Here is a 17,431-nt window from a genome sequence, read left to right on the forward strand (position 1 = left end):
ACTAGTAAAATCCAGAGTAATTTTATTTCTCTGGGAAAGAAATAATATAGATAACTCATTTACTGCAACACAGATATCATATGTTGCCACCAGTGTGGGAGAATCCAAATCCATTTGTTAGCTGCCGAATGTAAAACATGATCATTAGAATATGAAGGTTGTGGTGCTGATCTCTAAAGCTTCCTCTTTCCAAATTGTTCTTCTTACCCATTGTCTCACAGCTAAACTTCTTCGCTGTCTGTCAGTAATTTTTCAAAATGAAAGAAAAAAAATAGAAAAATCCTCCAATCTTCCATGGGGCTGCATGACCTCCAACTTGCAAAAATCCATTAGAAGAAAGCCTTTTAGTAACCAAATTGTGTCATTTACAACTGCACAGCAGCCAGGAAGAGCACCATAAATTACGGTTCTGTCACTACAGCAGACAATGGAAAGTGTGGGCAGGCTATTGCTATAAAGGAGGAAAACTAGAAGAGTGATAGAATTTAATTTAAATGGGAGGATTTTTGCCTAATTTACTTCATATAATAGCAAAATTGATACTTACAGGTTAGTTATTTTTTGGCTGTATGTGGAAGACTTAGCAAGACTGTATAACATTGTTTATTTTTAAGATGTACCAGAATAAAACCACCAAGTCCAAGCCTGTTGAATTTTTTATCTCCTTTATATATGAAACAAAAAAGAATGTAAAGTTTGCTTAGCATTTTTATTTAAATTTTTTTTTTCATACTGTTTGAAAATTTGTCTACTGTTGAAGCTTGAGCAAAGAATGGTGCCTGGGAAAATGGTGAAATAATGTCACCATGGGGTAAATGGAGCAAAGACTGTCACTGAGATGCTATGGGTTTATGTGGTTACTCTTTCTTTTTAACAAGCAGTTGATTATTTGAAGAAAGGTTGTCTTGTTAAAAATTGTCAGCATACTATTTTTTCCTAAAATATAAAAAATTAGTAGCGTGTATCCCTGAGTACTTTCGATAGGTTTTGCAGGGAACCTGGAGCTGGCATTTTTAAAGATATTTTTGAGAAGGGAAAATAAAAAAACAAACCAGACAAAACCCCAACAATTCTGAAGTCTCTTTACAACTCTTCTCCTGACTTTCAAATCTTGCTATACACATATCTTAAAGACATCATAGAAAGATCAGAAGTCTAATTTTAAAAAATACAGGCTACTTAAGTATCTGTAAAATTATCTCAGAAATGCATATTTCCGCTTTGTATTTCCACCAGCCTGCACTGGGACAGTGAAGCTAGTGAGCTGAGCAATTGCTACTAGAAAAACCAAATACATAAGAAGAAATGCAGTTAGCACAATATTTCACATATGTTAATGCTTACAGTTCCATCAGTGTCAGCTTTATTTTCTATTTGATATACACCAAAGCTGGCACACAATTTTAACTGATGAGGTAATGTCATTTTTAATTTAAGGAGCCTTAAGCTGTCCACTTTAACTAGTGATATCATCTTTGCAGCTGTCTCACAGGACTTCATGTAAACATAAGTAATGTGCCCTGGATGGTTTGGAGCAGAGTTGTTAAAAATGACATTGGTCATCATGAAGACATTTTTTTCCTTTGATCTCTTTAAAAATGCCAGACACACTTTATTGTCCTGTCATTTTTAGCTCTTCCTTGTATATTAATATGCTTGGAACATTTCAGTAAGCATAACAGTAGAATATAAAGGTCTAAGCAAATTAATGGCAACATTTTAATGTCAGTCGTAGTAAGATAATGAAAAGTAAATGAGATTGTCTGGCTAACAGCAACTTGTTAAATGAAAGGGCAGCATGGCTGAGACACAGACACAGCAGCAGGGAAAAGCCTTTTGCTCCTTCCTGAAAGAGTCACAGGACACAACCCAAGCTCCAAATGCCACCACTTTCTAGGAGAAGATAAAACTGGTTCTACAGATTTGGTCTGATCCTCCTTCCCATCTGGGGTCAAGTGAAATCATCTGCTAATAAAACTTAAGATCAGACCTGTCCCTGCACCTGCAGCTTCTCCCTCCCTTCATCCTCGATTGTATTCCCTGGGCTGGGTTAGCACCACCAGCCTGCTGGGCTTGCTCTCCTCAGCCCTTGAACACCAAATCTGGCAGAGCAGACCCTGCACACTGGCATCTCTGGTGACAGGGCTGAGGAGCCCTAAAGTGTTGCTCACAGGCAAACTTTTGCTACCAATCATTATTTGGTTATTGCATGCTTTTCCTTATACAGTCTTAGGTTTGATGTAAGTCATCACTGAGGTTTTTAGCCCAGTCTGTCTAGTAATCACATGCTGTACAAATATGAATCTGGTAACGTGCACTTCTTGATTCAAATACCTGAGCAAAGGTGATTTGTATTGAAACAATTTTTGTCAGAGAAAAGCCAAGTGCTGTGACTGACTTGTGGATTTTGTGATGTGCTCCAAACTATTTGTCCAGATAATAAGGAAAAGAACAGATTTTTCTACCACTGATCTGCAGCATCATGGAGTTTTGAGCAAAATCTAATGTTTAGGGATTTATTTATTATTCTGTGGACATATGTTTGGAGGACAGCATATGGAAATCAAAGCATTGTTCATAAAGAGCTACAGCCAAGAAGACATTTTTGAATTCATAACAGAACTTCACAGTTTGAAAAGAATGCTATGCATTATGTATTGATAACAACACTACACAGACAAAGGAACACAATTTAATAATACAGAATTGTGCTCGTGAGATTTCCTTTTTTTTTTTTTTTTTTTTTTTGTTAATTGGTTACTTTAGCTGACATTGTCTGCAAGCATAATGGACACCATTCTTCCTAATAGTTCCATGTTGCCAGATGATGTCTACAGACATAATGTAGTCCATTTTAATTATTTCATTTTGCTTACATCTTTCAGCATAATGCATTTTCCAAGCAAGCTAGCATTTTTCTTGATTATCTATGTTGTGTTATGGTTTCTAAATTAATTAGGTCTCCTTCTTTCCTGGAAGTTAAAAGTTTCTTCCTTCCATTTATCTACCAGGTATGATTATGTTGAAGTGATTGATGGAGATAATGCTGAAGGACGCTTATGGGGAAAGTACTGTGGAAAAATTGCTCCCCCTCCTGTAGTGTCTACAGGACCATATCTTTTTATTAAATTTGTTTCTGACTATGAGACACATGGAGCAGGATTTTCTATCCGTTATGAAGTTTTCAAAAGAGGTAAGAAACGATTCATTTTTGCATTGTTCATTGTGATTTTTATTTGCATCAGAAAGTTCACCTTAATTCTTTGGAATGGGGAAAATGCATGAAAATACTTGAAAGAGAAAATCTTATTACCCTCCTAGTCATTCCGTGATGGGGTGTGTGTTCAGTGGGTATAAATCATCATGAATCCAGTGGGTCAGCTGCGTCTGAGGGTTGACTCCTCTGCATGAAATATGGTAGTTTTCCTCAGCTGTTTGTTTCAAACATCTTAAAACCATTAGCTTTATTGCTTTCCTTTTTTTTAATAATAATTACTGTATGATTTACAATGTTACTGCCTCAACAGCACTGCAACCTTCTGAGTCCCTGGGTTATTTTGGTTACGGTTTTGCTCTGTGCTCCCAAGAGATGGCTGTGGGCTCAGAAAGGACCCAAGTACACGTGGGCAGCAGATGATGCTGCTGCTGCTTTCACAAATGATGTTTGGGAGGCAGAGGAGAGAAGCAGCTCACACTGATCAGGCATGACCTGCTGGATGCTCGTGCCAGGAGTTAGTGCCAGTGAGCACAATTAGCTTTATGGGGCACAGAGAAACAGAGAGTGCAGGATTAACCAGACAGACACTCCCTCTTTTATAACACTCTTCCTGAGTCAATAGCTAGAAGGGCTGTAAGGTCACTCTTTTTGGCTTACATCTTCCCTATAGCTACATGGAGAGTAATAATTCATATATTCCATTCCTGGAGAATGCAGGACCAAAGCTCATCATATATGAAAAGACAATAACATTCATTTTATAGGGAAAAAAATTGACTTCAACATCAATGTTTAGGGTCATATTCATAAAAGCAGCACAAAACTTCAAATTTCCATGTACACCACTCCCAGTCGGTGCCCCAATTTCAGAACCAGTCCAAGTCCCTTTTATGCACCTAAACAAGAGCCAGATTTTTAGCTGTGTTCAGCACGCACTCTTGGTGGCAGCTGTACTGTTAATGAGGAGAAACACAGTAGAGAAGTCTCTTTTCTATTGCTATTGCTGCTCTGCACAGTGCTAATTGGGGCCACAGACCTCTTGTTCACCATCTTCCCTGTCTGTAAATCCACTCTTGACTCCCAGAAATTCTTTTGCTGACCTTCAGGGTCACATTTTTTGAAAGAATTCAGCATCCAAATGACACCAAGCTTTCCTGAAAAAATATCTCTATTTATTTTGATATCCTTTGGAGCCTAAACTCTTGAAAATGTGTTCTGACGTTTCTCAGTGCTTATATATGCAGTACCATCTTTCATGAAGAACAAGGCTGAAACACAAGAAGAAGAGAAAGAATGATCTGTGGAACAATCCATTGTAGTAACTGAATCCTTTCAAGAAAAAGGTTTTATTTATTTCCTGACAGTGTAGTGACAACTCAGAACTCTGACAAGAACATTGTGTTTATTTCCTTGTGTGGTCATTTACATGCCTCAAAGATACACATTTACCATGTTAAGATGGCATTATGAATGTGATTTTACACACATGGAAGTCAAGGAACGCAAAATTATGGCTCCCAGAGCAACTTTAACTCCAGTTCATTCCACATAAACTGTATATTAAGGCAGGACAGTTATCACCATGCAGCGTTGGAAAATGCCATGTGTACACAAAGGATACAAATTATCATTGCTGTGGGAACACAGCCCTATTTAACTTCTGAAAAAATGCATATATGCTGTACCAGTTTTGCATTTTAATATCTGTGCCAAATAAAGCAGTTCACCCTTTTGCACAGGTGAAGCTCAGCTGCTCACACCAGACAAGCATGTCTGGTTTAGCATGTTCACAACTTAGCTCATCATTTCCCAGGTATGGGAAGAATGATCCCAAGCCCAAGATCCCGTGGTGCTGAGCTGAAGGCTGAGCTTCTTTCCAGCACACAATCTATTTTTGCCCATTACTCTTTACTTCTCATTCAGCTCCGTACCCAGAGAGACACTGAAGAAGTTGTAAAACTAAAACAGGACTAAAACATGAAACACATTTTGCTCAACACTTAGCCCACATGAAATTTTCATCATTTTGGCTTGGGCAGACATTCTATTTTAGGGTGCATGAGTGACGTATTCACTAGGAAAGGATCTACACAGTTCACATTCAACATTCCTAACTTTAGTCAACTAAATTTATAGTGTAAACTGAAAGAAAATAAAGTGTCAACCAAGAAGGCAAATGATTTTTGGCTCAGTGACACCCACAGATAGCAGATTAATTATCCTCAATGTCATCTCTTTTTCTTTGCTCTCTCTGTTGCCGCCTCTCTGTATTCCCTTCAGTTCATATCTCTTCCTTTGTTTCATACACATGTATACATGTAGTTTCTCCACCTCACAAGTATCTGCTTTTGGTATCTTTTCTGCCAGTTTTCCATGCACATTGGCCCATGGAGTTCCTCATAGCCTCAGTATTGATATAATTCCTGCAGCTGCTTCACAGTGTCAGTAAAGGGTCAAATCTTTGGAGGGCATTTTAGTGAGACAGCTCCCCTGAAAACAGTTTCTGTTTCTTGCACCAGATTGATTCAGACATGTTTAAAATAAAGCAAGCTGGCATCGAGATACTGTGTGTGAGTGTAAGAGCCTGACGATTGCGCGCTCTCGGAGCCAGGGTCTGGCTGTATTTAATAAAGCAATAATGATCCTGGCTTACATTTTATATTGCATCTTTTATTGGATTCCAAGAGGACTACAGAGCACTTTATTCTATGAATGGCAGAGCAAAGCTATTTTATCCTGGAACAGCAGCTACTGGTGGGAGTGAAGAGCAACAACCAGAATATAACCCTCCCCTACATGACAAGGAGACAAGGGAATGACAGGGAAAGAAGAGGAATATTCAACTAATGTGTAAGGGGGTGATTTAATTATAGGCAAAATGTAATTTCCCAAATTGGAATGGGTCAGGTTACATGAGCATCGATATCCACATCTTCCAAAATATGCCATGAAGTGTTCTGAATATTGATGTGATAGTTCAAGAATTTCCTCTCAGTGTCTGTTGAAGGGCAAGAATACCTGAACTGAGTAATTTCATTCAGACCTCTCTCTTGAGTGCTGAATTTAGCTGGGAGGTGGCCAGATCTGTGGGGGGTAATATGCTTGGCACATTCACAATGAAAACATTTTCTATAGTGAAATAAGAGTATTCATATATGCAACAAGCCAGACTGTTTTCCCTCAATGATCTGTGTTAGGCACTGGAAATCCTCTAAGGCTCCTGACTACAGTCTCTAAGGATGCTGGGCATCCTCATCCAGACTGTGGCCTCACACGCGTCATTCTCCAGCACAGACCTGCCTGTTGCAACCAAGCTGTGCTCTCTGTATCCTTCCTGTTCTCCACGTCTAAGGACCTTCATTTGAGTCATCCTACCCAAACTCCCCAGGCCAGCTGATATCCACCAATGCCCCAAGTCCTGTAAATCACTCTGTTAAATCTGGAGTGTCAAAAGGCAGACCTTGTGGGAAGATGTGTGGGCAGTGCCTGCAGCTGACTTTGGAGCACACCTGCAGGTGTGGGATCCACAGAGAAGATTCCTGAGGGACCTGAATAAAGGAGAAATGAGATCCATCAACAAGAGAGGGATCCCACTTTGTCCCCTGTATTCACAAAGGCAAACCCAGTGACCTGGCCCTTTATACCCTCACATCTTTACTACCAGTTTCCTGCTCCACCAAGAGCACTGTTTGGAGCATCCCATTGTGCCATGGTGGGAACATCAGGGAAAGCTGGTGTGTCAACACTGACATGAGGTGACTTCTAGCAACACTGCCTGTAATCACACAGTTTATCATGCCCACACTAACAGCAACATTTTACTGGTGCACCTGTGTCAACACCACTCAGAATGAGTCACTCACCCTCAGTACATGTACGAATTACCTTTCACATTTAGTTTGTCAAGGAGGCATAGGTCACATCTGGCAGAGTTACTGAGTCAGTGCTCCAGGAATCTGAAACCACTACTCCCTCTACTGAATTCACTCACCCGCTTTTGTAAAAAGTTCTATTTCACCAATAAAAGCCTGTCAGCCATAAGATTTAAAGATTTGAGCTTGAAGGGGCTATAATTATTTCTCTAGGGCTCTGTCGAGATTTCTGCAGCTTACACTTTCATTGTTCCCACATGACTTTGTATTTGTCATAATTTTTTCTAGAGCTGGTACAAGTTTTCATATTGTTCCATACAAATTGAAAATTGAAGATCAGACAGTATATGTGGATTGGGCTTTAAATGACTGACTATCAATAATAGGAACAAGCTGGCTGAATGATTAATGCAGTGATTAAAATGAGGTGTTTCATTGAAAAGCCACCTTTGCTGCTGGAGAGACAATACAACCTAATTTGTTTTCCAGCTAACTGCTTTGTTTAGTAGCACAGTGTTAACCCCACTGATTTTTCTCCTTCTCCTGCAGGACCTGAATGTTCCAGAAACTTTACTTCATCAAGTGGAGTGATAAAGTCCCCTGGATTCCCTGAAAAATATCCCAATAGCCTTGAATGCACTTACATTATCTTTGCACCAAAGATGTCAGAGATTGTACTGGAATTTGAAAGCTTTGAGCTAGAACCTGATTCAAACACTCCAGGGGGAGTATTCTGTCGCTATGACCGATTGGAAATCTGGGATGGATTCCCTGATGGTAAGAGAAAAGTGGACTGTAATATGCATAACCATTACTATGTAGTGGCCTGCAGAAGGCATAATCCCATTTTTTAAACTGTCATGCTAGAGAGATACTTGCTTGATTTATGTGAAGTGAGTTGAATTAAAAAGAAATGGAGAAAATGCTCTGTAAATTCATTCAGTAAAGCATATCCTAGTGTGAATGATTTTTTTTTTTAATGAAATATGTTCAGTTTTAACAGTTGGCTTAGCAGAAACCTCTGTGTTTAGTGGTAATATGTGATGAACCTCCTACACTAAAATAAATTAAATGTGAAGTCTCATAATGAGTTCTCAAATTTTCACAGCTAACCCAAGAGTATCATCCAGACATTTCCAACAACTTGCAGAAACTGGACTTCAGGTACTGACCCTCTGGCTTGCAGAGGAATTGTGTTACAGACCAGCTGCCAAAGCAGAGAATTTCTTTGCCAGAGAAAATGTGTTGTCCATGCAGTTGAAATCATAGTGACTAAACAATTACCCAGGCCAGTAAAGAGTCACTGAGTTATTCATTCAGGTGACTTCAGTGACTGGGCACTGAGGTTCCTCCATTAGAGTGATCTCTCTTCCAACAGTTTAAGCAAATCCAAAGGTTTTATCTTAATTTGTTAATTTATAATCTCTGATTAGATGGCCTCATGTGTCAGGGTGGGTGTGTTTGGTACCCTTCTGGAACGTCTCTGCCATCTCAGTAATTTTCCATTTAGTTGTTGACCACACTTGACCTTGTGCACATTCACTAAGTGCATAGCCAGATATTAGCTAACCCTACAGAGCCAGAGAGCCCTCACTTCACCTTCTGCCCAACCTCATATCCCTGTTTTACACTGAGTCTGACAACTAAAATAGCTACATGATTTCTCTGTGTTTTTCATGTACACTCTTGGGTCTGCAAGATTCAAATCTCCCCTGGGCAGGGCAGCCATGTATCAATTCTCCAAGGACCCGGAGCCAAAGGCTGCAGCTCCAGCCCAAAAGGGATTCTACAAGCTGAATGCCCAACCTTCAGGGTGCCCAAATGCCTGTATGAGCTGGGTGGAAAGAGCTATGTAAAGCTGATTATTAGTGATGCCTTTTTCACTGTTTCTGTGTTTGGCATTAGCTGATAAAGAGAAGCATCTTGAAGCTGTCCTTTTTCTTCTTAATTTTTAATTTGTAGCAAAATTCAGTGATTGAAGATTTATGTTGTTCATATAGGGCGCTAATTACAAGTATTTCAGTTTTCCACTAGTGTGATAACCCTTATTAATAGATTTTTTCAGTTTGTTTTATGAACAGCAGTGGCAGTTTCTACAAACTGCTAATCCTACAATAATATTTTATTTAAATGAAAATATATAACTTAAGGAATATACTTTAATAATGCATTAAAACTTGACTGTTTTCCTAAATAAATCCATGATATAATTTTGCTTAAAGCTTCCATTGATGCTGCAGGAAATATATGTCTTTTAACATATATTTGAACTTTTTTGTTCATATTTTATGCTTAATGGGTTTATCATGGCTCTTTTCAATCCGTTTCAATAGAGTGAAGAAAGACCCATAACAATAGCTAAAAGACTATTTAGTATTTAATGTTTCAATTAGAAAAACAATATTTTAATAGTACAATAATGATGTCTGGAACATTTAATCATAGGTTTATTTGTATATAGGCCAAATCTGTCCTGTAGAGCCTGCATTTAAACTGATATTTGAAAAGATGATCCAGTAAATCAATTAATGTGTAATATAACCAAAAAGAAATGCATTCTTGTCAGTGTAGAGGGTTTCAAAGCAGTAATTTCCTGGTTCAAGAAAGTGGCTGAGCCATACTGATGGCCAATTATCAACAGGCATTATCAGCCTTCTGCAAACTGTCTCACAAACTCTCTGCACTGAAAATGATCCTGACATCCACTAAGGGTACTTGCACGTTTACTTGTAAATATTCAACACAATTTTTAGGCTGGAAAAATGTTTTCTTTGATATAAACTGTTGGAGGTTGCAGCAGTTGTAGGAAGAATGTTTGCTGCATCATTTCACTGTAGGATGATCCTCAGTCTCTCGTGTTTAACTTAACACTACAAAGAAAGAGGGAATGTGATTGCTTTCCTATAAATGCATGGCAGGATGAATCCCTGGGAAGGAAAACTATTTCAACTGAAGAGCAAAGCTGGCACAGGAAACCACTGGTACAACCTGGCCATGAACTGAAGATAGAGAATGTCTGTATGCTGGAGAATATATAGAGAGAGAGTATCTGGGGAAAAGTAAATCTGACTTGTATCCACATGAAAACAGTAAATTTCTACTCAGTGGTAAATTATACAGTATGGTTCCCTTTGATGAGGGAGACTCAGCCAGGGTGAGTCTTTGAGCCATTTGTCTGTTTCCCTTTAGTCTGTGCAGAAGTATTCTGCATTAACTGATATTAACTAATATGGTTGTGTGAACTCCTAATTTGCTGGTGTACTCCCTTGCACAGTTTTAGCACACACCAATTTGCACTTTCCCAAGAAATTCCTAAGCATGATTTGGAGGACAGTGAAAGCCAGGGATCATTCTCAGCAGGCAAGCTGGACATGGCCAGGCAGTTTCAGAGGGAAGAGCCCCATAGGGACAAGCTGTATCACTCTCTTAGTCTGGTCCCAGGAGCAGTCCCTGGTGACTGGCTGCAGGTCCAGAGTGTGTCCCCTGGCCCACTCTGTTTAGTGATATATCCATAGAAAAGGAAGTTATTTTTCTTTGTTGTAATGCATTGCTGCTCACATGCCCAGTTGTGTTAAAGCTGCTATTGCATTGATGTAAATGTGACAGAAGGGTTTTTTTAATATATGGAAAAAATGTTTATCCCTCAGCTCACATTCCCTGCTCCACAGCATCACAGCTGTGGTTTCCTGGGATGATGGCAGTAATGTGATAGGAGAGAGAGAACAGTTTTTTGGAAAATAGTTGTTGTCTCAACTACAACAGAATTAGGTGGACAGCCCCCTGAATATGCATCTCTGGAAAACAGGCATGAGCATTTGAGGCAGGCACAGCTAGCCCTTCTGTTCCCAGCAGGGAACAGCATCCCACTCTGTCCTGTCTCAACACGTACTTTAGTACACAGTTAAAGGACCTCTGGAGTGTCTTGTCTCACTGACTGTAGTGAAAGCTATGAATCCCTAAGTCAGATGTAAACTTCAGATGCCTAAGTTAGAGCAGATGAAACCCAACATAAGTGGAAAATGTTTTCACTATAGAATTTAGTAAGCTACAGTCCTTAGAGAACAGCAGGAAATAGATTTGCTGTTTTATACAGTTGTGATTATTTTTTCCTTCCTTCCTCCCCAAAAAAGCAAAGAAGAGAAATGTTCTTTTAAACAAATTTTCACAATGATGTTTAAAAGGATATGTCAAATCAGTAAGCTTCCATTTACATTTTTTTCCTACATAATTTCCATTTCACTGATGGAAAACAATTTTCTGTTAGAGAATTTGACAGCAAGTGTAACAGTCATTCAAAAAGACATTAATCCTGAAATGCTCTGTCACAATCATGGAGTCCTCAGCCTACCTGGCTGTCCTTTCAGTGGATTGAAGCTGGCAAGTGCTGAGTATTTGCTACTTGATTCTACAAAATACGTGCTTATCTTTGAAGCATGTGAGCAGTTAGATTGCCTTCAAAAGGAATTCACCAAGGACCCTTACAGGACTGAAGTTAAACAGTGGTGTAAGTGTTTTGCTGTTTCAAGAGGGAAATGCTAGGCATTCAGGAATGTCTCAAACCTGGAATTTTGTTTCTTGAAAAAAATCCCGTGGAGGAATATCTGAGAACTACAGGTGCTTGTTGCAAATATTGTACAGAAAAGGGACCATGGTTTGAAAGAGATAACAGGTGGATTTAGAGCAGGAGAGTGAGTAGATCTCAGAACAGAAAGATATGATTTTGCATGAATAAACTAGATACCAAAAATATCTTTGCCCAAGGCACAGATATATCTCAGCCAGCGTCTGCTGAGAACACTCCATTGATGACTTTGAAGAAAAATAGCCCAGTCAAGACGAGGACTAGCTTTAGTGATGAATTGCACATATTCATCATGCAGCTCTCTTTGAAGCACTATAGGCTGTCTACTAGGGCTCAAACGTAATTTAAAGAAGTTTACATATGGTTTGAGAACCACAGCCTAAGCATTGCTGCTTCAGTCAATACCACAAGAGCTTCCACTGAATTACAGAGCAAAGCAGAATGCTTTACTGCAGTCATTAACATCAGTGCAAATGAAGGTTGCTATTAATCTAAGTGTGTTTCTCCTGTTGTGGTTGCTCTCTACACTCTTGTGAGAAGCCATTAAGATCTAAGAGCATACACAAGCTCAGTGTAGTTGACTACTGGAATGTGAAGATGGAATTAATTTTTGTTGTTTCTTCTTCAGCATCCTAAATTGTGTGCAAATATTTTTTCAATAAAAATCATAGTGATGTGAAGATACTGTCCCCAACATACGTGCAAGCTTATTAAAAACAGCTTTAAAATTAAATACATGGCTAGTTAACATAACATTTGTTTTAATATTTTAGAAGTCTGATATACCTTTTTTCCTTGCTTTTGGTTTGTTGGTTTGTTTTTTTTTTTTTCGGGGGGGAGGGTCTTAACCTAATTCCAAAAGCTAATATTTCAGCTAGATGAGTAAAAGTGTATTTCAGTAATATTCAGAATTTCCTCATATCAATATTCTTTGTGCAGAAAGGCAACCAATAGTAAAGAAAAGAAGAATCAGTAAAGATAAGGTTTCTGTTTAGTCTTGAACCACCAGCCACTTACTCTATATTCTGCACTCTGATCTGTAAACCTTCCAAAATACTTATTAAGACTAATCAATGATTTATTCAAGCTATAGAATTAGATTGTGCATTTTGGGAAATGCATGCAAAATAGGTTTCTTAGTTGTCCCTCCATCTTTTAACCAGAAAGTTACTCAGTTTTCTACTGTACAATACTGTGTCAGTGAAAAGAGAAGCCAAGGTGTCAGAAATTGCTGCAGCATGGGCAGTCAGATGAGGTAGCTGGCTCGCTGAAATGACTTAGTTCTGCAGGTAGGGTAGAAGCATCCTTGAGTGAGGACATAATCCAAGCGACATTTGGAGCAGCCCTTCCTGAGGGATGCTGTCATAGGAACATGATGGTCCACAGTTAGAGGCTGGCCTAGTGACTTTTCAGCACCTTCTGCCCCAAAATTCCCATTTAGAACTCTAGACAGTCTAATACGAAATCCCATCTAATTTCCTAAGGAATTGTCAGGAAGATGGTAAAACATAACCAGTGGCATAGTCTGCCTAAACAGACAGCAGTCTCATTCCCTGAATGACTCCTCAAGTGGGTTTTCTGCACAGCATTTATTTGATGTGGTGACACACAAAATATTTGATAATTTATTGTCATTCAAAAGTTTTCAAGACTTGAATGGAAAAAAGAAGGGAGGAACTTTGTGTTAGCTATTTATGGAAGAAGGAGAATTTCTATTTCATCCAGTTGTGCTCAGATCAATATCGTATTAGCTCAGCAGGCTAAGGTTTACACATTGCACAAAAAATTCAATACTTCTTTGTGTCATATTCTGCACATTTTTGGCACTTGCATCCACATAGCTGGCAAAGGGAATAGTACTGTGATGGCAGGGCCAATCTGTTGAAGACTCAAATGCATAATCACTAAATATGTCTTAAAAATTATAAACCAGTGAGTCATGGGGAATCTTAAAGCCTGTCTGCTTTAAACAAAGTTCTCTTCTGTTTGTCCTTTCAAAGAGGCTTCCCTACAGGAAATGGGAGGAGGGAGGCTTAGAGCACCATAACATGGTAGCCTTATCCTCCTTATATTCTTGCAGTTCAGAGCACCATCAGCAGCTATAATCTTGAAAGCCATTTTGAGAAAGAGCAGGATCAGAGCTGTTTGCACAGAGAAAATGCAAAAGAAAACAAAAGCAAACACAAAACCAAAAACCCGCAGTACCTGGAATGTGGGGGCATTATTTTGTGTTTTTAAAAAGCCTCCAATTAACAGTCTAAACAAACTTCTCTCTCTGAAAAATAAAACCATGAAGCTTTAATGATTTCTAGGATGGGGAAGAATTAAATTCATATCCTCTATAGGATGTTGATCATTCTATCAATGCTGCGTTGAACAACCTTAGTGGAAAAAGTCTGAATTGGCAGGTATTTCAAATGCCATGGGATTGCCAAGGCAACTGAAGAGTAACTGTGGCCAGAGTATGGATAGAAAAGCACATGCTGGCAGCAAGAGCTACAACATCTGAGCTCCCTCTTTCTGGCAGCTCTAGGGCCTTACAGAAATGTGTAGCTTACATAAGTAAGTATTAAGTTATTCCAAGCTGGAACTGTTTTACTTGTTGGAAAATGCCAATAAAGGACTAGAAAATTATGTTAGCTGTAGATTTTCTTTGAACTGTGAATAATTAGGATATCTAAACAGTTTATATTTTAAACTGAAAGTGTAATGGACTTCCTAGAGAAATGACAAGGTGTTAATTTAAGCCTGGAAAGCCAGTGGTGTAAGCATTAGAATGACGCCTCATGGTTATTTTCATGATTGACTCCATGGGTGGGTTTTAGCATTATCTTCTCTTATTGTTTGTAAGCACAGATGTACCACCATTCCACAGCCTAGGGACCTATCTGTAGGGAATGCTCAAGTGCTAGAAGGCCACATATGTTGGTTGTGAATTGAGTAGCTTAATTAAGGAAAAAGATTATCTCACTGCACAGGAAATGTTGAAAAATACCAAAATCTGGTTTATGCAGTGTTAGCATGAAGAGAGATCATGTAACTGTGTATGTGTGTGTATTCTGTGACATGGAGATATACTTAAGAAATTCTTGCTCTTTTGAAAGGATTAAGATTTCATTCTCAAATTCTTTTACAATATTCTTTAATATTCACCATACAGGCAAAAGATCTATGGGGGTCTGAAAGCCTAAGTAAAGGGGGATGAAGTTGGTCATATTGGTCATAGCCTCAATATGAGGCAAAAATGTTTTTCAAAGTTTGAGATTAAATTAACAGAGCATCTGCAGTATAGAGCATAAAACCTGGAAGGCACTGTTTGAACTCCTCACAGCATCTTGTGTATCAGGTTGGCAAATCAGGCCATTCAGTTGCTCTTGTCATAAATTGGTGCTTCAATCACACTTTGGAAAATACTTGTGGTGCTTTTTATGAGTAATTTTGTGCATCACTGCCCGCTCTGCACACTTTGAAGGACACTTTTCTAAATCCTGGTTCTGTACATTTTCAGAGGTTCATGGAGTGCTATCTGGAGCATTTTAGAAGTACGATTGCCAGGGTAGGATAAACAATTTATTGTTCATCACTGAATTATTGATGGCATTGTTATTTTGAGCTGCTACAGAGGTTGACCGTTTCCTGCTGAGGGACTGTCTTTGGGAGGATATTGTAGTGGCACCTATTGTCAGAGCAGCACTGGCAGTTTACTATTGTATCCTGTTTCTTTGCAGTTGGCCCACACATCGGGCGTTATTGTGGGCAAAACAACCCAGGACGTGTCCGGTCTTCAACGGGGATTCTTTCAATGGTTTTCTACACTGACAGTGCAATAGCAAAGGAGGGCTTCTCAGCAAACTACAGTGTGTCACAGAGCAGTGTCTCAGAAGGTCAGTATTTATCTATCCCGCAGAGCTTCTTGGAAAATACTCTCTGTTATGTCTTCTTGCACACCAGGTGTTGTCTGAAGCTTTAAAGAAACCTTAAATAAATAAGAGGGTAGAGAAAGATTGGTTCTATTTTCCTTTTTTCTTTTTTTTTTCTTTTTTTTTTTTTTTAAGAACAGCTGCCCTTTGAAAAGAAGTGCAAGAAGCAGAATTCTCCTTACAGTTTTATTCCACTGTATTGCCAGGAAGTTGGGATAATTATTGTGAAAAACTGTGCTGACCAAGGAAACGCAGGAATGCAGAGCAATTGAACACTTGCATTAAAACAATGAAACATGAACAATGAATGCACTATCCAAAGCCTTTTTTTATTACGTGGAATAAGCTTTGATGATCGATTTCTTGAATAAAAAGAACCCATTTAATATATGTGCTCTTGTTAAACCATTTCATAAGCTAGCTAAGCTTTGTTCTCTGTCTCGTATTTTTTTCTCAGTTGACTCCTTTTCATGCTTACCCTTTGGACAGAGAATGAAATGAAGTGAGGGAAACAGGAAAGTAACACGCTGTGTTACACCATGTCCTTGCAGATTTCATTGCTTTCCTCAATGATAAAACACACATTTTATATCAAACTTCTTCTCCTTTCTGTGTCTTTACTGAGTTTTGAGCAGATTCATACAGATTTGATGTCATTGTTTAATCAAAAAAGGGACAAAAGAAAAATGAGCAAACTTAAAATTTAACTGTAACTCCCCATCTCTCCTCCACTGTAGGTGCTGCTTCCATCCCTTCATAACTAGCACAAACAACTTGTGTCCCCCATGTCCCCCTCCTCCACAGTCACCCTCACCAGGCTGAAGATGCACCATCCCACTGAAGTGAGAATTAATAATATCTGCCATGCCAAGATGCCTTCAGTTCTTAAACACAGCAGAACAGAAGTTGGGGTGTATGAAAACCCTTTTGGATGACAAGAGGAAGCATTTTATATGCTGCAGACTTAGAGAAGCGAATTCTCTTGTTTAATTTCAGCCACCCTTACTCTTTGTGTTGTCTGGTCACCTCCAGAGGACAGCCCAATCTACTTATCTCAGACATGTGATGTGTCCCCAGGAATTACTTGTCTCTCTCAGTAGACTACAGGGAAAGCTAGGTCAAACTAGACACTTTTTTTAGGTATTTTGATATTACTCCCCCCTATCATGTTTTGCATTCTCTGCAGTGGCTTATGGCTTTCCTTTGGGTTTCAGGCAGAAGTTCTTTCAGTCTTACCCTGCTGTAGTCCAGCTTCAGTACTTCACCACGTACCTAATACATTGAAGCAGCACAGAACTGGGGGAGAGGGTCCTATCCCACAGGAAATGTTGTTGGCATGATTGAGTTATGGGAAGCCCCAACAACAGCTCCTATAAAATACCCTGGTAACATTTCTGAATGTACATTTTTGGATCCATGATAAAAGATTTAAGCTTTTTTTTTTTCCCACAATACTTTAATTTTCATTGAAAACCCAAAACTTTGTTACTTCAAAGCCATTTTTCTAACTCGTGGTTGTTGAAACTTTCAGCTCAGCACCCATCCCTATTGAGGAAACATCAGCTCCAGAGAAGGTGAAATAAAAAGGAGCATATATCCAAAATATATCCAACTCCATTTCACAGAGTTATGCTAGCTTAAATTCCAATAAAGGAAATAATTCTATTTCTATAGTGTGAAGTCCTTGAACAGAAGCACAGGCCCATGGGGTTTTTTCTCTTGCCCTTGTACTGGGGTGCTCTAGTACTGACATGAAGGCCCAGGAGCACCTGGGTGTGAGGCTGTGTCTGAAGCTAGTGCCTTCTCTTGCCTTAGTAGGGGTTGGAGCCTTTATTTTTAA

The 17,431-nt window shown here is 39.0% G+C and overlaps 1 protein-coding gene across 3 annotated transcripts in view; it reads left to right on the top strand.

Annotated features, from left to right (window-relative positions):
• Window positions 1–17,431, top strand: part of NRP1 (neuropilin 1) — a 113,736-nt gene that overhangs the window by 43,807 nt on the left and 52,498 nt on the right. For all 3 annotated transcript variants that reach the window (XM_059840361.1, XM_059840368.1, XM_059840374.1), the window contains exons 4-6: window positions 3,012–3,193; window positions 7,639–7,866; window positions 15,400–15,555. In XM_059840361.1, coding sequence (XP_059696344.1) covers window positions 3,012–3,193; window positions 7,639–7,866; window positions 15,400–15,555 — 566 coding nt within the window. The remainder of the gene's footprint in view (window positions 1–3,011; window positions 3,194–7,638; window positions 7,867–15,399; window positions 15,556–17,431) is intronic.

This window comes from Haemorhous mexicanus, chromosome 1, assembly GCF_027477595.1.
Source record: "Haemorhous mexicanus isolate bHaeMex1 chromosome 1, bHaeMex1.pri, whole genome shotgun sequence".
Classification (NCBI taxonomy): Eukaryota; Metazoa; Chordata; class Aves; order Passeriformes; family Fringillidae; genus Haemorhous; species Haemorhous mexicanus.